The sequence below is a fragment of the Pagrus pagrus genome, assembly GCF_965226575.1.
Source record: "Pagrus pagrus genome assembly, chromosome: 16".
Taxonomy (NCBI): Eukaryota; Metazoa; Chordata; class Actinopteri; order Spariformes; family Sparidae; genus Pagrus; species Pagrus pagrus.
The window spans coordinates 17,994,676-18,019,692 of NC_140200.1; the positions used below are offsets into that span (position 1 = coordinate 17,994,676).

At 41.7% G+C, this 25,017-nt stretch overlaps 1 protein-coding gene across 1 annotated transcript; it reads left to right on the forward strand.

The window, feature by feature from the left end:
* Nucleotides 1–4,654: 4,654 nt before the first annotated feature.
* tfap2d (transcription factor AP-2 delta (activating enhancer binding protein 2 delta)) lies at nucleotides 4,655–24,315 on the forward strand. Its single transcript, XM_084377052.1, has 8 exons — nucleotides 4,655–4,821; nucleotides 5,512–6,030; nucleotides 9,875–9,935; nucleotides 15,070–15,235; nucleotides 18,153–18,271; nucleotides 18,407–18,548; nucleotides 20,656–20,769; nucleotides 22,977–24,315. The coding sequence occupies exons 1-8, from the start codon at nucleotides 4,783–4,785 to the stop codon at nucleotides 23,191–23,193; spliced, it is 1,377 nt and encodes a 458-aa protein (XP_084233178.1). The 5' UTR covers nucleotides 4,655–4,782; the 3' UTR covers nucleotides 23,194–24,315.
* The last annotated feature ends 702 nt before the right edge of the window (nucleotides 24,316–25,017 follow it).

Consider the following 25,017-nt stretch of genomic DNA (forward strand, 5'->3'; position numbering starts at 1 on the left):
GGCCCATTACGGCGCAGCGTGGATCCCTAAACGCACCATCGCTTGCTCTAAGTGTTACAATCCGACACAATATACTTACAGCAGCCTTAAAGCCTATAAGGGGATTACAGTTTACTCTGGTAGCAATAGGCTAAATGACTGCAGGCTATATAGTGATCTATTATAGATAAGTTAAACCATTTAAACCAATCAGGGCTGAGGGGCAGCAACAAGGAGGGTGACATCCTGATCTCCTTCTTTTTTATGTGTGTTACAAGTGAAACTGGTGGATAATATGCTGGATTAGAGATTAATTATTCAAGATTAAACCCCGAGCTGGATTGAAGGAGCTTTATTTGTTATTACGTGGCATAAAAAGTGCCAAAAACTGATGATTAGTCCATTTTGTTCTGAGAAAACCCTTCCCAGGAGCAAAACTGGTGACTGCAGGTGTTATCTTTCTAACTTAAAGGGGCTCTGTGTAGTTTTAAAGAAGAGATTCAAACTCAGAATTTTAATGTTTACAATATTAATGAGTTAATAACACAAACTCAGAAGTATTTATCTTGTCCATAACTGAATAAACAAGCTGTTCTCAGAGGAAAATAAGGCCCCAGAACACTGTTTGAAGCTGGAAAGGTTTGTGTGTGTTATGAGTGAAACTGCTGGATTGTGAACATAATATGTTCCATCAGAGATTATTTCTTCTAAGATTAAACCCAGAGCTGCACTGAAGGCATAAAAAGTGCAAAAAAACCTGATGATTAATCAGTTTTGCTCTGAGAAAAATCATTTTTCAATGAGCAAAATGAAACTGGTGACTGCAGGTGATATCTGTCTGACTTAAAGGGGCACTGCGTAGTTTTAAAGAAGGAATTCAAACTCAGAATTTTAATATTTACAATATCAATGATGTTATAATGCAATTTTTTTGTTTATAACTGAATAAACAAGCTGTTCTCAGGGGGAAAATAAGGTCCCAGAACACTGTTTGAAGCTACAAAGGTGGCAGGGTCCGCCACATAAACAAAGTAAAACAGTATTTAATTGTTTTGTCCTTTAAGGTCAGTTTGTTTATTTTAATGTCATAAAAAATGAAGGAGTTTTTTTATGTAGTTTGAGGCATTGAAAAAACTACACAGTGCACCTTAAAGGGAGGTGTTACCACATATTCATTTGCAGAGGGAGCTGCTGACGTGATTTTTAAGACGCTTCTTCTTTTTCAAACATGTTTCTACTCTTAAAGGTGCAGTTTGTAAGAAAGTTGAATTTTGAGTCCCACTCCCAGCAGCTTTTGGGAATGAGACTCAAAAACACACTTTCTTACAAATTGCACCTTTAAGTCAAAATAATAATTTGCTCCACGAGACAGTCTACCACAAGTGCGCAAATGCCACTTGCCCGCGTGAGCTCAAGCCCTAATCTTCCGCCTCTCCATGCTGCCTTATTTCCTGACAGTTGCTCTGAAAAGATGACAGCAGAGCCCCCTGCTCTCTGCAGGAGCAGCGGTCCATCCACAGACCTTGGGGCTGATCTAAATTCTCGCCTCTGGGCTGTGCTGCGCGGGGTTTCGGGCCTTTCCCTGCCTCGTCAGGCGGCAGATGGACTGGCTCCTGTCCGGAGATCAGTGCGCATCTGGTGCGGCGCTCCCAGCCCCCGGTAAAGCGGGGCCACTCGTCGGCGTTAAGCCCTATTAGGACCGTCTACCGTGCAACTGGTGCCTGCTCGGGTTGGCGGCGACGGTGGCTGCACATCCTGCATACACATCTGTCTGTCTCAGGCAGCGGCGCTTACCGCAAACCTCCTGACATGAATACATGCGACTCAGTGAGCTGCTGGGAGGGTGAATGTTTAGGTTTGCATCGCTTCTGGTTGCAGGTAACTCACTATAAACACATTAGACTGACAGCTTTGACGTTTCAGACTCGCGAGCTGTACTCGCAGGTAAGTCTTTTGATCCAGTCTCGATGCTGATATGAGAGGAAGCAGGTTAAGCTGCACTGAAGGCCTGTATGTCAGCAGTCATTTCAGCTCATTTAGCATCATTGATGGCGAGTTGTCGCCATTTTCTCCCCCAATATCACCAAATCATGATCATATGATCACATTTAGATTCACTTAATTGACACCAAAGCTCTCCCTCTCCTGCTCTCTCCATCTCTCTTTGCCCGGTGGCCTTCCCATTCATCCCTCCTCCTCCTCCTCCTCCTCCTCTTCTCTCTCTCCCACCCACCCTCCACCTCCACCTTCTCTCTTTTCTCTCTTTCGTTTTTTTTTTTTTTTTATTAATGCCTGGCGTGCGACAACCGGCCTTCACCGGTCTCGTCGTGCAGAGGTTTCCCGTCGAGCCCCGAGGCAAAACAATCGGTAACGGTTAATTAAAATATAAAAGGCCTTGAGAACTTTTTAAAGGAGGCTACTTAAGGCGGGTGTCTCCGCCCGGGCCGCCTGTTAGTGGGACTGCTTTCTCTCCAAATGTGACTAAGACTGTGGGCTGAAACAGAGTCGATGAAGGAGACAAGAGTTGAGGGTGTTTGTGATATATTTTTTAACAGTTGCATATGAAGGGAAAAAATCGATAAAAGGAATATAAAAGAAAATCAAAATGATTATTTCCAAGTGAATTATTATTATTATTATGGATTATTGTTGTTATTGTAGCCGGTGAGGACAGAACGAGACGCATGCAGGAACAGATGGGAGGGGAAATAGTTGCTTAATTAAAGTGCGGAGTCAATCCCGGCGTCCCGGCGTCAGCACGGCCACAGTCTGCACTTTAATAATATCAGGGAGTCGCTTTGGTTACAGTTACAGCTGAGCAGGAGGAAAACACATCCAAAACAAGGCTGATTAGGGCTTATGGGCTCTCTCTCTCCCTCCCTCTCTCTCTCTCTCTCTCTCTGGTTTGTTTTGAATGGCAGGAAATCATCTGACAGACTCTTCTTCTTCTTCTCTCCTCCTTTATTTCCCTTTGCTCCTCTTCAGGCTGTGGCCACAAGCTTTCGGGCTTCTGCTTTTTTTCTTTTTTTTTTTTTTTTTTTTACGTTTTTGTATTCCTGTTGCTTCCCGGGTGGCCTAAGGGCAAGGCAGCAATAGACTGTGCTGTTGTATATGCATCCTAATATAGCGCAGTGTGGATACCCACTGTGCACCTGTTACCATCTCTATGTATTATTATTATTATTATTATTATTATTATTATTATTATTATATAAACGGTCACCAAAAAATGTATCTGCTGATTTAAGCTTTAAAATAAGTAGAAACAAAACAAAACACCGCACATCGGCTCCGTTCAGCTGGGCAGGACCACCCCGAGGGCTCGTGCTCAGGTGAGTTACAGCAGCACGAGGAGCAACACAGAGAGAGAGAGAGAGAGAGAGAGAGAGAGAGAGAGAGGAAGAGGTCACGAGACTGACCGACTGACCGAAAAAAAATATATAGTCCCTATTCCAATCTGACAGTCCTCTTAAAATAATAATAATAATAATAATAATAATAATAATAATAATAATAATAATAATAATAAAAGCAGTCGCCATTTTTTCGATCCAGCCATGCACGCGCCCCCTGGTCACACACACACACACACACACACACACATTCAATGCTGATTTGAAAAGAGAGAAAAGGTCTCGTGCTTCTGTCGGTTCTTCACAAAGGCAACACTCATAGTAAACCCCCCCTTCATCCTCCTCCTCCTCCTCCTCCTCCTCCTCCACCTCCTCTTCAGCATAAAGAGGAAAAAAATAAATAACGCTCATCAAAAGCTGTTTCCCATGAATGAGTAAAAACAACTGAAAAAAAAAAGAAATAAAATGAAATAAACGAGCAGATTCTGGATTTAATTCAGCACATGAAAAGTGATCGATCAATCCACGTTTAGATCAAAACGTGTAAGATCACGGAATTGTTTTTAATTCGTCTGTTTTAATTCTCTAAATGAGTCCGTTGCGACTGCATCGAAAGAATCTCGAGTAAAAGGAAAAAAATAACTGTGTGCTCGTTTCATTTTTAATTCCATTTAAATCCAAGTGTTAAAAAAAAAGAAAACGTCTAAAAACAGTCATAATGAAAACATGCGGGGCGATGCGGAAAGCATCGAAAACAGCCCGTTATTCCTCATCGAAGCTGAGTAAATTCACCAGCAGCTCGATGTAGAAACCAACGAAAATCCATTTTTTATCCCGCTGATATTTGTCGAAATTAGCTTCATAATATTTCAAAGCAAACTTACATTTCCGTCGAAAATCCGCACATATTTGTAAAAATCAAAAAACAAAAAAAAAATAACCGACACAGCCGGTGTGATTTAAAAACAACAAAAAAAAAGAAGAATAACACGACGAAAGCGAGGAGCGGGAGACCTTGTGGAAATACAAACGGGTCAAAAAGGGAAAATGTCCACAAAAAGCGTCGAAAATGTTGAAAGAAGCACTTGGTTCCTTATTAAGGCGAAGATACAATATTTATTCCTTGTCTCCTGGGATGCTCCGCTCCGTCTATTGTCCTCCCATTCCTCAGTGCTGATGCTTAATTTTCAAAACTTCTATATTACCAAGGGACCTACGACATCAGCCGAGAAATACCCTGCAAGTACAAAATCCGTGAGCCAGCCCCGTCCGTGCAGAGGGGAGACGCTCGCGTTCCGCCAGCTTTCTGCCGTTACCGAGAGCGCATGAGGGGGGACTTTTCCATTTCTCCTGCTTTTTGAGGATTTTAACGCATTTTTTTTATTATTGTTCGACCGGGCCAGAGAGCGGAGAAAGAAAAAAAAACACGGGTTACTTTGGAGAAAGCACAATGTCAGCGACCTTCCCCGGACTTGTCCACGACGCAGAGGTAGGCTCATTTATTTCCCCTTATCTCGCTTTTAATTCGTGAAATGACAGACTGGGTGTGTGGAAGAATAAATAGCCTATGCTTTTGGTTTTTAAGTTACGGAGGCATTTCGAGGCTGCACAAGAAAGTCTCGGAGTGGAGTGTTCTGCAGCGCATGGATGAAAAAAAATAAAATGCATGGAGGGAGACTTGAGTCGAGCATCTGACTGCAGCTGCCGGTTAAAAAACGGGGCTTTTTATTAGTGTGCAGGCAGACGAGGCTCGTGTGTGAGCCGGTGGCTGTGATTAGAAACATTTCGGGGCGGAACACTCCGCTGTGTCTCACTCTGCTTACCTCCCATCCGGAATGAACGAGAGAGCCGGGACAGTAAATTTGCCAGCAGCTCGGTAATAATAATAATATATAACAGCACGCCTTTTAAAACGCTGCGAGGAGAGTGACAGGCATGCCAAAGGGAGGGGAAAAAAATACCGATGGCTCCTGTTGCCGTGCGTTATCCGTTCCCCTCCCGGGCGTGTGGAAATGACATCTCCTTCAGGTGGTTTAAAGCGGAAAGGGAAAAAAAAAAAAAAACGCTTTGAGTGTGTGAGTTGTGTTTTTGAGTGTGTTTGGGAGGCAGAGAGAGGAGACACCGGCTGATGCTAAATGACACGGCTCATATATTTCCCCGTCTCTTTATTATCTTGTAGATACGTCACGACGGATCAAACAGCTACCGGCTCATGCAGCTCGGGTGCCTGGAGTCCGTGGCCAACTCCTCGGTCGCCTACTCCTCCTCCTCCCCGCTCACCTACCCGGCGCCGGCGGGGACGGAGTTCGCCTCGCCCTACTTCTCGGCCAACCACCAGTACACGCCCCTCCACCACCAGTCCTTCCACTACGAGTTCCAGCACTCCCACCCGGCCGTGGCCCCGGAGGCCTACGGGCTCAACTCGCTGCACTCGGGCCAGTACTACCAGCAGATCCACCACGGGGAGCCCGCCGACTTCATCAACCTGCACAACGCGCGCTCGGCCCTCAAGTCCTCGTGCCTGGACGAGCAGCAGCGGCGCGAGCTCGGCTGCCTCGACGCCTACCGGCGCCATGACCTGTCGCTGATGACGTCACACGGCTCTCAGGCCTACGGCGTCGGTATGCACCACCCGGACCAGAGGCTGCTGCCCGGCGCCGGCCTGGGTCTGCCTACGACCGGCTCGGACGACCTGCAGGTACCGGCGGGCCTCAGACCCCGACACCTCACTGTCTCACCTCTTCTTCTGTGGTTTATTAACACTGCTCCATAAGATAGGATGAGATAACAGACCCTGTCAACAGTATCCCTGCCCCACTGGCCTACTATTGAACCCCCCCACCCTCCCCATCCCCATCCCCATCTATTGTATCAGCAACACAGCAGTCCCAAAAATATTGAACAGAAAGACAGCGCCAGATGTCTGTCTGTCTGTCTGTCTGTCTGTCTGCTTCACTGTCTGCTGTCTCCATGACACTGACGAGCCTCCATCAGCTACATTTGGCCCGTAGGTTTTTATCCGGCTCTTGTCCCACTTTGGACTAAATAATATCTGGAGATCATCTCGAGGTAATTTCGTTGCCAGAGCGAACGTGACTGTACAACAGGCTGAGTAAATGTCAAGTGCAGCGCGCAGTGTGAGAGGCAGGCCCGTTTCTAAAGGTTAATTGACTGGCAGTCTATACAATCCTATTGTCAAATCCGCCCTTTATTTTCCCAGAAACACACGTGACGCATATTTTACATAATTCTTTTCGATGTAAAGAAATGGTCGAGATGAAAACGGCTCTGTTCAGTGTGTGTGTGTGTGTGTGTGTGTGTGTGTGTGTGTGTGTGTGTGTGTGTGTGTGTGTGTCCGGCTGTCTGCTGAGGCAAAGAAAAGCCGCTGGTTGCTCTATTCTCCGGTAAAGGGCGGATTAACGGATCGGGGTTCAGGGCACAATGCCCGGCTCGGGCGCCATAAAGCACCGTAGTTTATCCAATTACAGACTTAACGTCAATCAACTTTGTTACTTATGCAGCGACATCTGAGCTGAGTTAAGACACGGCTCTGGTTAAACACAGTTTTTAAGACGGCGACACATAATTTCAGTCGCGTTAAGTGTTTACAGTGTCGCCTTTAGCGACATTTTTAGACGTTTCTCCACCGGATGTATCCTGAATTTGACGTTATTTTTTAATTAGCGACGATAAAAATAACGTTTTTATTATTTTATTCTGAATAATCAAATGTATGTATTATTTTGACAACAATAATTCAGTCGGCTTTTATTCATTTATTTTAAAATAAACTTTATTTAAAGGGTGTGGCAGCGTGATGAGGACGATGATTTGTATTTAACACAAAAATATAAAAAACAGCCTGAATTGTATAAATAGATTGGGGAACTATTTATTATTTTTAATATTTGTTTTGTGATTTCTCCCTCAAATATAATTCAATTCGAATTCAAAAACGCAATTTTTTACATGCAACGCTTTTGCTACACCACATTAGTTATTATCATTTATTTTATTTTTTTTTACATTTTATTTTGAAATCTATCGCCTCGTTTTGGCTCATTGTTGGCGGAAAACGCCATATTTATCCAAAGCTGTCGCCACATTTAAAGGAGCACAGGTCTGACCCTTTTATTGAGCCAGAAGAAAGAAACGGCTCGTGAACCTGAGCTCGCGCGGGGCGGATGTATGAGGCGAACAGATGCGCCTATGGTCTCGTGCGGCCCGGTCGCATCTTTGAGCGCGTTAAAGAGATTTTCATGGCGAACAAAAGCAGCTGCCACACCTTTCTCCCGTCACTAAGCTAATTCATGCAAGACCTCTGCGTTTTGTATATTGATTTTATAATCACTTTAGCTGCGGAGTAGAAGAAAAGGAACAGAGCAGGAGCTGGTTAAAGAAGGAGCTACAACACGCTCCTTTCTTCAGGTTTTATTTTAATCAGGGGGGCTTCTGCGTGGGCCTGGCCTCGAGGCTCGCACGGGGGATTAAGTGTTTTCTGAATGAAAAAGCGCGTGTTCTCCTTTCTTGATGACATTGTTGATAGCAGTGTGATCTGGACCAAAATGGCGGCGGTAACAGGTTTCCATCCATCCATCCGTCCATCCATCCATCCAGGGCCTCTATGTGCTCTCTGTGTGTCTGCGGTGATCCCAACAGGTTGGTGGCTGCAACCAACTCCGGACACTCATTTCTCAGTCTGGATGAGCTGTGCTGTCCTCGCTTATCGCCCGAAGCCTTTCAAATTAAAGCTCGTTTCTGGGTGAGCCGTGAGCTGCATCCTTTATTCCACCCGGCCCTCGATACTTACTCAGAGCTGCTAAGTGACGCGCACTTTCTAACAAAAAGAAGGAGAAAAAAAAAAAGAGGCTTTCACTGGAAATTTGCTCCAAGTGGTGGAAGCTGTAAGGTGATGTCTGTCAGCTGTAAACTTCACCTAGTTATAAAGACACCTATAGGACGTCTATATGCAGCGGTGCCCAACTCGTGGGTCGCGACCCTACGAAGGGTTCCCAAGATGCATCTGGGGGGTCATGAGATAGAAGAGGTTGATCAAGGCGAGCTTCATGATGCTGCACAGGAATTTTAATTTTGCAGCTTTTTATTTCACGTTTTGTTGTAAAACACTGACTTTAATCAATCAGGTGTGTGAACAACTATTCAAATTAACAAACACGAGCTCCAGAGGGGTCGCAAGGTACATCTGAGGGGTCATATGTAAATATTTATTATAATATATATTTTATGCTACAGGAATGTTATTTTTTTTTTTTGACTTTTCACGTTTTTTTGACTTAAATCCACTTGGTTGTGTAAAAAATATTCAAATTAAAAAACCAATAGGTGCAACTCAGTCATACTGAATTAAATCCAGGAGAAGGGGTCTAAATCTAATTATTTTTATTTGAATTTTATTTAACAGGGACGATGCAGCTTAACATCCAATACAGAGAATGTAACTGATGTGCTGCAGAGAGTTTAGAGCTATTGCTAATTTTCACCTCCTGTTGGTACATCTGAGGGGTCATAAGAAAGAAAAGGTAAAAAAAAAAAAAACTAATGTTATTTTTTAGACTTTTCATCACGTTTTCTTGTAAAATACCGACTTAAATCCATTAAGGTGAAAAAATAAGTCAAATTAAAAACACTAAGAGGTGAAACTCACTCATACTGAATTAACATCCATGATAAGGGCTCTAAATTTATATATTTTAATTTTAATTGTATTAAATAGGGACGATGCAGCTTAACATAGTTCCATTATAGAGAATGTGTTTGTATTTAATTTCTTTAACCTAGATAAAAATATTGAGGACGTCTCCTCATTTGCAACTGTGTCGACATACAAAACAGTTAAAGGACAAGACTGAATTAAAGGAAACAGTGTGAGTGTGCTCAGAAGAACAACTTGTAACTGATGCACCATCAGCATGTAACTGGTGTGCTGCACAGAGAGGTGAGAGCTGGTGCTCAATTTCAACTCTTGTCCCCAGTTGGGCTTTTACACGTAAGACATAAAACATACAGTATCAGTAAATCACAGTGCAATAAGACACACACACACCGCACTACATCAACACACATATAATCTACAGCAAGGTACAATAAGCTAAAAATGGGCACAGCTTTGGTCTGCTTGTAGCCAGCACTTCACCTTTGTTGTGCTCAGTTTTACAGGACATGTTGCCTGAAGACACATTTGATGTGTGAAGCGCTCCAGATCAGCAACACTGCTGCTGTTATAATAATATATATTATAAAATGTATTGAGCACAGTTAGTTTTCTTTATCCTGATATTGTTCACATCATGGCCCCACTTTTCTTCCTTTATAAATAAGGTCTCTTTCAAACGAGAACGTGTTGCTGTCTGTGCGTAATTCTTCCTGGATTGCCCACAACGCATGACGCAAAGAAAAACGCAGTTAATTCCTGTTTTCCTGGACTCTGACAGCTGTGTAAAGTGTTCTCCAGCGGTGTGAAGGAAATGTGGGTGAAGTGATTTCACCTCCCTGCTCGTCCTAATGAGTGCATGTCTCCGCAGGGCTCCGTGGAAGCGCAGTGTGGGCTCGTGCTGAACGGCCAAGGGGGCGTCATCCGGAGAGGTAAGGCCCCTGTTTTATTATCTCTGTTGTTGTTGTTGTTGTACCGGAGGCCGTGAACGCTCACGGCTCGACACGACAAGACAGCGAGCAGGCAGGCAGGCAGGCAGGCAGGCAGACAAACAGGCGGAACACTGCTGCTCCTCTTGTCTGCTGTCAACATGTTACAGGCGGGCCCGTTTTCTCGCCTGTTTAAACGCTCACACACTGTAGTACACTTCCAGCATGAATTGGACTGTCACTCAACACCTTAAACACACTAAAAGTTCTTTCAGAGAACCAAAACGTCCCCAAAGTCACGCATCAATGTGATCTGATCGTATAGACCCATTATTATTATATTACAGCCTGTCACAGGACAGTTAAACGCTTCCTTTCTGCGGCAGTCTCGCGGCGCAGACTTGTCTTTGTTCCCGTGAAGTAAACGCGCCATTTTAATCTAATATTCATGTTTATATTTGTGATCATAAATTCAGCACAATCTCCAAACATCGCTGCTGATGATCTTGTCTCTCTCCTGTAAACACGGTTATTTATTCATTTATTTATTTGTATGTATAGGCCTATAATTTTGCAGATTGTATAATTGGCTCTACGTTTAACAAGCTAACCGCCTCAAATTAAATTAAAGGTCTATAAAATAAAATAAAAAATCAATACATCCAATTTAAAACGATTATTAAAGGAGGCTAAAAGGGGAAATCAAGGCAGGCGTTTTTACTTATAGCTGCTGAGCGCTTCCGGTTTCATTTTTATTTCCGTTCTCTCTTTAATGTTTTTATTTGTGGGCACACAGAAAAAAACATGAACAATGATGTTTGCGGTGTGCAGGAGCTGCTGTTTCTTCCTGCAGTCTGCCTGTGGGCTGTGTTTAATCACAGACAGTAGATCTAATCGGTGCTTCTAAAGGCTGGGTCGGCTCTGGATCACTCTTCAGGTGTGAGGCGGGGGGAGGAGATGTAGAACCAGACCGGGCCTATTTCCTCAGGAGTCCGCTGCTGTGGATCTGCTTCTGGTCCATCAAAGGCTGCTGCTGTTTTTTTTTTTTATTATTATTTTATTTATTTTATTCTAGTCGGGACTATGTGTAGTTTTCCATACAGCGAGGAAGGCTGTGTCTCGGGTTTAATTTTTCATCAGCTCTGCCTAGGTGTTGGGGCTTTTCTCTCGGATTGACGCGGGAATCCCTCCGCTATCACTTTCGGTTAATGGTGCGCCGTATTTGGCCCTGAGCTCAGCCGCTGCAACCATCACAACCAATAATCTTTGCTTTACCTCCCGCTCCCGTATCGATAGCTTCTCTCGCCTCGGGCGGACGCTTTGATATGCTAATGCCGAGCGGGGCCCCGGATTCAGCCGAGATCATATTAATGTTGTTCTTTCTGACTGCGGCTTTGGCGGCATGAATATTCACATAACCTTTTTCAAAAGAAAATCACTCAAGAAACGCGGATCCTACTTAGGAGGAGTCGTCTGTGTTTTTAATCACCCCGCCATCCCTCCTTCCAGCTCCGCTCCGGCAAGCGGAGGCTGATCTGTCAGGCGCGCCGCCGCCACTACAGCCCCGTGCACGCGCCGCCTCCCTCTCTCTCTCCCTCTCCCTCTCTCTCCCTCTCTCTCCCTCTCTCTCTCTCCTGTCAAGACATTGGCGGGCTTTTTAGGAGCGATAAACATTGTTGTTAAAATATGAGGAGAATGACATTTGGCCCGTGTCTCTTTTTCTTTAATTTTCGTGGCAAACTCGTAAAAGGCGCTTGATTCCGCGTGTGATCCCGCCCGCCGCTCGCGCCGCAGCCCGAGGCTACTCTCCGTTGCTTAAATACCGTTATCGCCTCTGGGCCCGCGCGCTCCACTGACTGCACTACCGGCAATAGCTCTTTTCGATTGCCCTTGGCAACATAAAATACAAACTACTTTGAATCAAAACATTTTTAGGGGAATTAATATGATGTGAACCCGCGGCTTTCACACACGCGCGCCCCTGTCAGAGCGCGTGAGGCTGACAGACAGGTCGGCACGGTTTGTGTCACACACACACACACACACACACCAACCAATACTATCAATCAATTCCCTCGACCTGCATTCAGTCCATTCTCTGACAGCCTGTGTGAAAGAGGGGCTGCCCGCCGGACTACAACACACCGTTACACGACGAGCTGCTGTCCAGGTGCTGGAGTATGACAGAGAGCACGTGAGAGCGGAAATATAGGTTACGCCCGCTCGTATGGTGGCCAGATCGTCCACGCATGCCCTCGATAAGACTGACGGTGCCCGCAGCGCTCTTCCCCTCCTCGGCCTAAATGGCATCCCCTTCTCCCTCCTCATTCCATCATATCCAGCACGGCCTAATAACAAAGCGACACACCCTGCTGTTAGATTTGATAATGAGGCGGATGAATAATAGAATATAGCCTACAGTACATCAGACAGAAACCTTGCGTTTTCAGCTGCTTGGGACGTTAGTTCAAGTGAAAGTTTAATAATAATAGGCCTACTCAGAGCAGTCGATATATTCCAGGAGGACGCGAGCAAACACTGATTCAGATGCAATTAATAATGCGAAAGAGCCTTCACTATCACAACCGCGATCATTTATTCACTGTGCACAATGAGACCGGGCTGCTGGTTGGTGGGTTGGTTGGTTGGTTGGTGGAAGGTGATTAAAGGAAGGTTTTGTTTCCTCCTCCTGGGATTACAGCAGAGTTTTCTTACGTACACACAAATATTGAGCTGGAACAGAAGTATAAATATATGTACATAGTAGACTATGAAAAAATGTAATATTTAAGTAGAAGAAGGGAGGCTGATGAAGTGCTGAGTGGAACACATTGATCTTGCCAGTGCTGATTGAAGAGATTTGTGTATTTAATATCACGATCCTTTCTTGATTTATATTGTATAGAAGCACAGTTTATTATGTTTACAGCTGTACTTTGATTCACAAGGATGATAAAGGTCATGAAGCAGGAAGACCTTGTCCAGTGAGGAACACATATCTAAAAACGTTTTTTCATTTTTATTTATATTTTTATATACTTTTGAAGTCATTAAACACGATGCACTCATGGTATGTTGTACATATATTTAAGATTAACTACAACACATGTGACAATAATATACAAGCACATATATCCATATATACCTTAACTTTGCACATGTGTATAAGGTATATTTGGTGATTTTGAATCTTTCAGACCAACTAAAGGATCTTTTTGATTGGTTAATAAAAATCTCCTATTTCTTTTAAATTAATTTTGAAGTAATTAAACACAAGATTCATTCATGGTATGTTGTACATATATTTAAGATTAACTACAACACCAGTGAAAACAATATACAAGCATTAATATCCATATATACCCTAACTTGTGACATGCGCACAATTTATATTTAACAAAATATTTTTTATTTTTTTTTTTGCAGATTTTGATTCCTTTGGACACGCTAAAGGATCTTTAATTGGTTAATAAAAATTAAGATTAGTCATTAAAAAAATCTGTTAGATTATCGGAAACATTCACATGGACTCACAAAGCTGTTTTTCCCTGCTTATTAAAACGGTGACATTTTGGAGATGCATTGTTTATACTGAACACGTAGAGGGACTAAACAAATGAAGGGTCTTAAATATAAAAATATCAGGTTTGATAAGTGATTTTGGTGTTATTACACAAGTAGAAAAGCTTTAGTGGTGTTCAGGCGAGGACATTTCCCCTCACCCTGAACATCTGCACACTGGCTGCACTGACACATTACATTATTTCACCTGAGAGAGACACTTCCTGATTGCCTTGCTCACAGTGGTTTACAACCTGCATCATGTCCTGATATGTGTGATTCTCTCAATAAGAGCCAAAGAGATGAAAAGTTAGCGCTGGGCTGAAACCATCCTCTACAAACAAGTGATGAACAATGTCAATCCAATACTGCGGGATTACATGTAAACTTTTATGCATTAGTTCTGTTTCAGACCAGAATGTACACGTATTTTCTTTGAGTCAAGGCTTTTCAAAGCCTAAAAGGATTTTTACTGGATTCATTGAGTACAGCCCTGAAAACATCTACACTAAAAGTAAAGAAAAAGACTCTCACAGCTCTTGAAAACACAGAACCGTTGTGTTACTTGCTGCACTCATTGCAAAATAGGGTAACCCTCATAAACTAAAGGCCACATAATACTTTTCAGACATTTTGGCTACAGCATTTGCTGCGTGGATAAAGTAAATTCCATTATTATCATTATTATTATTATTATTATTATTATTATTATTAGTTGTAGTAGTAGTAGAGAAATATATAGGCAGTTTGTGCACCAACAGAAGTTTGGTGTGATGCTGTGGTGTGTGACATTTTGTTTTTATTTTAATATATTGTTAAATCAGCGTTAAAGATGTGTTATTGGTATAATGCGACTGAATATTTATAAAAGTTCAACGATAACCTGCAATATTTCCATAATATATGTATTCAGCCTTGTTGTGAACTTCTGTCTCCACTGCGCAGTTAATAACACTCATCTGAACCAGAACTGGAACTGAAGGAGTATTTTATAATATATGTGTTTTCGGCACAAGCTTGTGTCTCTATAGGGTCTCTCCGAAAATGTGCACTGTTTTAACAATTATCATGTGTTTTCACTCCTATATCAGTTTAAACACAGGTGGAGTTTGTATGTTCAAGAGATGAATTGAGTGGACACTGGCTATTTACTTTACTAACTTGTCATTATTATAATACTCTAAGCTTGTATGTTGGTCTCTCAGTCATAGAACAACATACAGTACATGACAAATAATACAGGCCAACATTCAACAGTGCAAAATAACAGTGTAGCACAACAGCAAGTAATTGTAATTACTGTTTCAAGAAACACCATTAAGTAAATAAACTATTTAAAAACCATTTGGATTATCTGAGAAAGGTTTTGTTCTACTTAGTTCAAGAAAAGGTGACCTTCTGGAGATATGTGTTTTTTATAGGACAGAGACAAAGATCACAACAGGTTGAATATTTAATTTGTGTTAGGTTAAGAGGCCATTTGGCAGAAGTGTGTACTATGTGGGACAAAAGAAAGGTAACATTAAAAAAAATCAAGTTTGATAAATGAGCTTTTGTGTGTTGTGTTTGTGTGCAGGGGGGACGTGTGTGGTGAACCCTACAGACTTGTTCTGCTCGGTACCGGGCCGGCTGTCGCTGCTCAGCTCCACCTCCAAGTACAAAGTCACCATCGCCGAGGTGAAAAGAAGACTGTCCCCACCAGAGTGCCTCAACGCCTCCCTACTGGGCGGCATCCTGCGCAGGTCAGTGCGAACAAACGGCACACCCAGGTTCACTAAGGTTGACTAAGTAAATCATAACATACTAATTTTTTTTTAATTTAACCTCATCTTATTGTAGCATTACAGTACAGCTCCATGTAGATTGAGTTGTTGCTGCAGAGAACTTGTTCATGCTCAAAATCATCCCTGGAGAATGAAAGACACAAAGCATTCAGCCGAGTATTGCAGCAACTCAAGAAACTGTCACAAAATATAATCGACAGGATTTGTTTTATGGTTGTGTTACGTTTCTGTAAACTGTGGCTACACTGAAATTTAAAGTTTCTTTATGCTGAAACTTCACATTTCTTTAGGTTCAATTGTCAAGTTTATGTCTTGACAAAGCTGTGCTTGTGATCTGGTTAGGTTTAGTCACAAAAAACACTAACACAGTGTTAGGAAAAGATCATGTTTTGGTTTAAATATCTGTTTTTTTTGCCACGAATACAGCTGGAAAGATAAGGTCGCCCTAAAGGTCCCATTTGTAAGAAAAGTAGATTTTTGAGTCTCATTCCAAACTCGTCCCAAAAATATACGCTTGGGGAAATGTTGAAACTCGGTCTTGAACTGTGGTCGCTGGCTTGGCAGCCTTCTCACCTATAGCTGTAACTCCTCCCCTCTAACCATGTATTGTAGACGTTTCAATCAATGTATGACGTACAGACATATTCTACGATGTTGAACATATCTGCAGTTTGAAGGAACAGTAACTGCCAAAATTTTATTGTGGCGCTGGCTGAAGATGCAGGAACATGGTGGAATGGATGGCTGACGTACATAGTCTAGGACTGTCACACCAGAATCCAAGGTTTGCATCCAGTCTGAAGTCAGGTTGAGGCAACAACAGTACTTTGGTTACAATTAGAAAAATATGTTTTCAGTTTGTGAAAAAGTAGAAAGAAATTTAAGTTATAGGATTGACTTTGGTTAAGGTTAGGGAACAGCCTAGTAGCAAAAATAAAATGTTGTGACAAAGAAGGAGTATTTTAAGCCCAAACACAATCTCTTCCTGACCCTTACTACATGATTTGTGTGCCTAAACCTAACCAGAGCACAAAATGTTGTCACACCATAAAATTGAAAACTGAACATAAAGAAGTGTAAAGTGTCAACATAGACACAGACACAGGTTTTTAGAAATGTACATGCCAACTTTCATCCTTCAAAGGGAAATATCACAACATATGTTGATTAAAAATGTGTTTATGAAATAATGATAGAATTTAATCTTTAAGATCGGTGTACATAGACATCAACCTTCCATTTTAAAACAGGTGCTGAGTGTCATGAAAAAAATGGACAAATTCTTGCCAACGAACACGAATCCTATAGATTAAATTTCGTCATTATTTCACGAACTACCACGATACTGGGTTGAAAGTTTAAAAAGTCCATCTCGCAGCAGCAGGAGCGGGGTTATATAGGAATGTAAGTGTGTAGTGTAATAGTGAAAGGGTGTAAAAAACATCTCAAACGCCTGGCAGCATAAAATAATGACGAAATATATCCTCACGCATCAATGAACCGAGGTCAAATGTAACACTGTAAGACTGAGAGATGAAGATAATTAATATGTTTCTGTTATTTCGTCCACCCCAGTATATCCTGTTGTAAGATAATATTGAACTAAAGAGTTTGATAGAGAGAAAGCATTGTTTTGAAAGCCTAAATCTGGCTGGCGAACACTGGCGAGCGCTGCCCGAGTCCGTGTAGCCCTCAGATGAAACAGAGGATGTATACAGTAGCGTCCACAAAGACTATTGTAGGCGAACGAGGGGGCCGGGGCTGCACGCGCCGCCATGCCCAGGGAGCCAGAGGGAGGCGAGACCAGGCCAAAGCATGCCAGGATCAGAGGAACCAGAGGAAAGCAAGAGTTGCCAGCGCTGTATTATTGATGAGGCGGAGAGAAAGGGAAGGGGGGAAGAGGAGAGAGAGAGAATATGGCTGGTCCTACAAGATGAGGCATCAACAAAGTCAGAACAAAAAAAAATGTGCAAATAGAGGTGTTGATCCTCATCTGGAGCTGAATAAATCACTTCTACAACAGGAATTATTCTATCAGATGAGACCCTGAGCGGGGTTTTCACATGTGTATTGGCATTACAGCTGCAATTAATCAATTAGTTAGTAGCTGCCAACTATTTTGATCATCAGTTTGAGTCATTTTTAAAGAAGTACAAGCTCAAAACTCTCTGATTCCAGCTTCTTAAATGTGGATTTTTATTCTGGCTTCTTAACTCTCCCATGAGAGTGAACTGAATATCTTTGGGTTGTGGACAAAATAAGACATTTCGGACACTTTACAGACCAAACAACTGATCGATTAATACAGAAAATAACGGACTGATTAATCCACGATAACAATAAACGTTAGTTGCAGCCTGAGTTGGTGTTGAGAAGTTTGAGTGAAACTGTGCAGGGACCTCTGTTTTGTTACAGAATGATAGAAAAACCTCAGTAACTTTACTCCAAATATCTCAAAAGGATCAGATAGGAAGTAGGCACGTGTGGTTTTAAAATTTCACATTAAAAGACGAAGAAGTGACAGGGAGCATCGCTCGTCTGTTTTCCAAAATAGAACTTCTCACTTTGGGTAAAGAGACGAATGACAGAGGAAACTCAGGGGGACACGTAACCATATCTGTGTGTAAAGAAAGCAGATTTAATATATGATGAGTTGACATGTTTTAATTTGAAACTCTTTGATTTTATGCTTAAGTCAAATCAAAGCAAATCTATAATCTTCCATCCTTAATTAATTAGAAACACGTTCTTTTGTGTTTTAGCTCAGTTTCTATGAGAAATGATCAGGGGATCAATGACGATAAAGATGATACGTGATCCAGATATTCAGTCTTTTTGTGCTTTATGTTGAAAAAGTTATTTTGCTTCCCCACAGAGCCAAGTCTAAGAACGGAGGCCGGTGTCTTCGTGAGAAATTAGACCGTCTAGGCCTCAACCTGCCAGCAGGACGGAGGAAAGCTGCCAACGTCACACTGCTCACCTCCCTGGTGGAAGGTAAGAGACTTTGTCCAAAAATGTACACAATGTTTAAGTCAGACCTTCAGATATATTCATTTCATAGTCCAGATGTCATTTTTGATCATTGTAGAGTTTGTTTCATCAGTTTTTTTCTCCTGGTTTGGTGCTCAGGTGAGGCGCTCCACCTGGCGAGGGACTTCGGCTACACCTGTGAGACAGAGTTTCCCAGCAAGGCAGTGGGGGAACATTTGGCGAGGCAGCACAGCGAGCCGAAAGAAACCAGCGCACGCAAGAAAATGGTTCTGGCTACAAAGTGAGAATACACACACACGCACACACACATGTTCACACAGAAACAGTTTAGAGCTTCAGCTGTTTTTGTAACTTCTCTGCAAGATACAGGGTGTTTTATTTTGAAATTCTCTTGATGTCAATGTTTTCGTGTCTTGGCCTCGTTGGACAACAGGTGCAGTTTAATTTCACTGATGACTATTTCCTAGAATCATCTTTAAAATGTTTGTGAAAAATGTTCATCACACTTTCTAAAAGCCTGTGAATCCTCACGATTAACAATGGAATATTTGGTATTTTTCTTGAAGTGGTGAAAACATTTAACCAATTATCAAAAATAGTTGCCGGCTATTTTTCTGTTGATCAACTGATAGATGAATCGATTCAGAATCAGAATCAGAATCAGATTCGGCTTTATTGGCCAAGTATGTTTACCTATTCACAGAATTACCTCAGATTTGTCATTGTTCTCAATCTACTGACACAGGAATAGACATGCAGCTAGAACAAGGACAAAAAAGCTGAACAAATAAAAGAAAAATATAAAAACCGGGTTGTAGAAGTATATGGAAAAAAACGGTGTACGTAATGACCAACGTGTCAGATGACGTTACAAATATTGTAAATTACTTCTCTGCAAGATATGATGCGTTTTATTTTGAAATTCTCCTGATGTTTTCATGTCTTGGCCATGATCGACTGAGGTCATCAGGAGCAGATTTAAGTTCAAGTTTGTCTTCAGGTCAGGTTAAGTCTCAACAAGGAAAGAAAATGAATCATTTTAAAACCAATTCTTTGATTCAGAAGTGCTCAGACCAACATGCTCAACAGCAAGGAAGCCAGTGGTCGTATTCAGACAATGGAGGGGATGCAGTAAAGGTTTAGGGAAGGTTTGGTCAACAAGAAAAATGTTTGTTTTTTTTTCCTTTCATTTCAGTTTACACATCCCTGTAAATGTGCCGGAGTTAGCTAATGAGCTACTTTTCTTCCGTAGTCGCTGGGCCCTATAGCAGATTACATGCTGTATCAGAGCCAAAGCAGCACATATAAAATTAAATGATTTTATTGATAATCAGATTACACCCCACAGATCCTGATACTGAACATCTAATCTGATAAACCGACCCATAGTATACATAATTTAAGCCGACCCACATAAAGAATTTACAAGTGAATATATGTAACATTTACTTGTACTTTTTATACTTAAATACATTATTGTAAGAAAATTACTTTTGACAGACTCTCACTCAAGTACTATTCATGTAGGAGACTTTCACTTTTACCAAAGTAATATTTAAATCAACATCTTTACTTTTACTCAAGTGTGTCTTTTGGGTGCTAGTGCAGTTGTGTAGAATACAGTAAAATACCGCAAATTCCCACTCTAAAATACATGAAATGTCATAAACAATGCCCAGAATGCAATACATTTTACAGCAGTGAACTATAAAAGAAATATATGGCATTTTATCAGGCATTTTGTGGTAAATAACTCTAGAAATTACAGCATACAGTGATGCCTGCTCTTAATTCAAAAGGTAGAAAAACAGTAGAAGACTGTCTAAGATGAAGTCCTCTCTGGTCGCTGCCCTTTTAGCTCAATGGGGAAAATTCTGTCCTCCTCCAAATGACACACACTAGATCGTCTATTATCTTTGTATTCTAACATATGCTCTGAAATTTCAGGCGATCATCCTTGTATTTATTTGACAGTATTAGCTGCTTTTAGAGTAAATCCTTACTCTCCTGATTGCACATGGAGTAGTGGATGTGCTGTGGGGAAGCAGCTCCCACTCTCTTCAAGCAATTTTCCTCTTTACGATAACATCATCCCAACACTGACTAGAATCCAAAAAGACAGCCTGGAACAATGTTAAAAAACCACCGTTCACTCTGCATTTGCAGAATTTCTGGTATCATGTTGTGAGTGAGTGTTTTGCTTGTTTTCGCGTCGACATTGAACTCGTCTCGCTCCTTTCCTTCAATTGTTTCCTGGGAGAGATTCATGTGTGGGCTGATCCAAAATGATGAGGATGGGTGCGCGGGGAAAAAAACAAAACAAATTGCGACGGTTGTGTTAGAGACAGATGGTAAACCCTCATTCCCTCCCTCCTTCTGTCTGTCAGGCAAATCTGTAAGGAGTTCCAGGACTTATTGAGCCAAGATCGTTCTCCTCTGGGCTCCTCCAGACCGACCCCCATCCTGGACCTGGACATCCAGAGACACCTCACACACTTCAGGTAACACATGCTCTTTATGCAGGATTTTACAGGAGATTTATTTTTTTTAAACAATTCTCCCAATCTGGACTCTCTCTCACAAATTAAAACTACAGACAGTTTTCTTGCTCTGCGTTTTGGCTCCGACCGCTTTGCCATTTTCCAAAGATGCAGCTGTGCAGTTTGTCATCTGGCACAAGCGACAGAGGAGGAGGAGGGAGCAGCGGCTTGTTAGCAGAAATGTCACATCTGTGGCGTCATCCTTTGCAGAACATGCAAAGTTTTATCGAGCCTCCAAAGGGAGATATGCACTGTAGAGGAATAAGATGTTAGCTCGGCTGCATCAACACAGTCGTGACAGCAGTCAGATTAAAGGTCAGAGCTGAGAGGTGACCGCACATTTAGCTCTCAAACCAAATCTCAAAACCTGTTTCATGGCCATTTATGTTTAATCTTACCTCATATATCCGCTCTTTTTAATTGTTTATGATTCTGATGTGTGCCATTAGTGGAACGTGAGGTACATTTTGGTTCATGGTACATATAGAAACTGAAAAATAGGATTAAAAGAGTTTTCTGGTCGAGTAGATTTCGGCGTACAAACTCGCTTGATAGTCAGTAACACTTTATAATAGCCAACAATAATTAATGGTTAATTCAGCTTTAGTTAATGTTATTTCGCTGTTAAAAAACAATAAAATGCTTTATACGATATTTATTAAGTCGCTGTCAATGTTTATTAACATCTGTTGCAACTTTAAAAATGGCCGTCGAGATAGTGTTTATAGATGAGCTACACCGTATTTATTAACTATTTAAAAAGCAGTATAAACATCACTTGCATCTTTCCAATAAACAATTGCTTAGTAAATGGTTTATAAAGCATTTCATTGTGAAATAACTATCAACTAAAGCCTAATTGACTATAAATGTAACATTTGTTGATTAAGCGTTGCTGGAAAGTTCAATAAAAATGCAGTTAATAGTGACGATAAATACCCCCGTGGGATTTTGAAGAGCCATACAGCTACTGTGTGTTTTGAAGCCGTCGTGTATGATAGTATTTGTATTAGAGATGCAATTTAGGACTAATTTCTGTGATGATGATTCTGTTTGATTATTAAATATCAGAAAATATCATTAAAAATTGAAAAATGCTCTTCACATTTACTTAAAGCCCAATGACAAGTCTTCAAAGGTCCTTAGCCTAAAAATATTCAGTTTACTATCATATCAGACAATGACAAGTAACAAATCAGGTAAAAGGTAAAACAGGGAGAATTTGATATTTTTGCTTTGAAAAAACCCCCCAACATTTAATCAATTATACAAATTTGAGGCCGACTGATGCTGGATTTTTGAGGCTGATGTCGATAACGTGGTTATCACACATTTAAAAATACGTACGGAACTGAGGCATGATATTTTACAGTGGGAATTTTCACAAGAAAGAATCTTCTTCCTGATTACATTCTGTAAAAACAAGTCTTCATATCAAACATATATGTTGGTGCTGATACATCTGTGATATCTGTGATACCAATACAACAGGCTCTAATCAAATTAGTTTTCTGACAACTAATCGATTAATCGATTCAGACTGACAATCACAGTCAGAATCGACTTTATTGGCCAAGTATATGTAGACATACAAGGAATCTAACTGAGGTTTTCATTATTGTAAATGTACTTACACAAGGATTGACATACAGTTAAGACCAAGGAAGACAAAAGCTGAATAATAAAGTCAAGAGCAACAAGTTGATCAGGACCGTAATCTACATTAGTCGTGTAAAATGAGCATATAAAAATCATCACTGATCAACAATGTAAATAAAAGTCTAAATAGAAGTCAAGTGTTCTATAAATTAAACAATACAAGATGCAAGGGAAACAATTCAGCACTAATCTGTATGAATATGTTTAAAACTGTTGTAGTATTGAGTGTTTCCCCATAAATGACAGTAGAGATAGTGGAAACAGAGTGGTTGGAACATCACAGGACATTAAAACTGTGCTCTGACAGGAGTTAGCCCGACTAAAGGAGCTGTTTTAGGAGGATTAAAAGCTCCATAATGCAGCGAGAGGAGAGTTTCCCTGCAGGTGTACAAACCGAGGAGAGAAAAAGGACTTCCTCAGTCTGCCTCACAAACCCAAACCATCCCACTGATTCCACCTTCTCTCTGCACCTTAATGAGACACGCTTGTTTCCGTCTGCTTCCCTGCAGTCTGATCACTCACGGGTTCGGCACGCCGGCGGTCTGCGCGGCTCTCAGCACCTTCCAGACGGTCCTGAGCGAGATGCTCAACTACCTGGACAAAAACTCGAGCGGGAAGACGAGCGGGCCCACCGACCAACAGATCAACAACAGCTCGGAAAAGACGCAGCTCCGGAAAACAGCCGAGCCCCAGAGCAAAGACGGGAAAACAGAAAAGACTGAGTAGCCCCCACCCACCCGGTCCCCGTGCCTTGGAGCGCTGCATTTAGGAGTGTGTGTGTGTGTGTGTGTGTGTATATGTGTGTGTGAAAGGATTTGTTAACTCCCCGCATTACTGTGTCTTCTTTGGGACGACTCCTATTTATTGTCATTTATTTATCTTCTGTTGACCTGAACTGTCCCAGACAAGACCTACAGATGTGTGAGGGAAGGTAACACGTCCTGTTTAGGTGTGTGTGTTCATGTGTGATGACAAGGAGGAGCCTCGCCACAGGAGACGGCCCCGACTCGTCCAAGACTTTTATTTGTTTATTTATTAATTCTGAAAACAGGAAGTAAACATGCTGACATCACAGTTTCCCAGGACAGGGGCGGTAACTGCCAACAGAACACAACATACACACACTTTAAGGGTTTTGGGCGATTTGAACTCAATCCAGCTGATTCAGATGTGGATTTTCCGCGAGGATACAAAAACGGAAACACTTTTATTCACCTCTGAAAGTTCATTTAATCTCTTTTGGATTGAATTATTAAGAGAAAACGCAGTCCAAACAAACCAAACGTCCAGTTTTGCTTGAAATCTCACTTTCAAAACATTTAAAAAATGACCCTGACCCAAACTTCTATTCATACACACACCCAAACACACTGCTTTTACAAACCCCGCCCGTACCCCTGAGAGCACTCGAACCCACCGAGCAGACTTTTATTACTACGCCGAACAATCAGTGCCATAGCAAGCAGTGTGTTTACCATGTGAGCGACAGAGGGGGGAAAAAAAGGGACTGATTCTGGATGTGAGTCGGCCACACGCTGTTGTGCGTCTGCGAATGTGTGTGTGTGTGTGTGAGTGTGTCTCAGTGTGTGGGAGAGATGAAGAGAGAGTGAAAGAGAGAGAGAAGGGTCCAACTCAGCCATTTTGTAAAAGGTGACTTTGCGGTTGCCGTCGTTCCTCTTCCCCTGTGCATGTCTATCTTTGTACACTCCCCGGATCGCAAGTTTAGCCGACACAAGCTCTCCGACTCGCTCATGAACATTTGTAAAGATATATATAAATATTTAAATTACTTTTCTTGTAGGCTTTCAACTATATATATGTTAAATCCCTACCTTCTAAAATGCTGGTGTTCAATAAAGACAGTTGCTACGTGTTCTACTATTTACTCTGGTTTTAAGATGCTGCACACACACACACACACAAACACACACACACCACATTTAAACATACATCTACACAGAGATGGAAGCAAAAGAGCACGCAGAGACTAAAGAGAGGCAGTATGGATCAAAGCCAGCGAGGGTGAATTATCCATATGAGTTCACAGTGTTGAAATTATAAAAAAGTCAGAGTTCATCTCTAATGTTGTGGAGGGGAAAAAAAAAAAGGCGATACCTACAGAAAAGTTCAAACGCCTCCTTTGTGCGCACGAGCATGTGTGTGTTTTCTTTCAGTTCGAGCGACTTCTGTCAGGTTTCTCTGCTTATTTATATTTCAGAAAAAAGAGAAAAATGGGATGATAAAACAGAGCGAGGAGCAGCTGCCTGCTGGCGTCTCCATCCGGGCTCTGTAGGTTCTGTTTACTCTTTAATATTCCAGTCATTTAAAAGGAGGTCACGTTCACCGCATAACACAAAAACACATAATCAGACAGGATGCATTTACAGTGATGCCTGCGCTGGTTTGTCACCCTGAATCAATGCGAGAGAAGTGAAGCCTCAGGTGGAAGAAATAATAGTGGTATAAAGACGGTGACATAAAGGAGGAAGTGACACGGGTGCAGAGTTTCTGTATATTCCCATGTCTTGCTGTTATTGTTGGGTCTGGTGT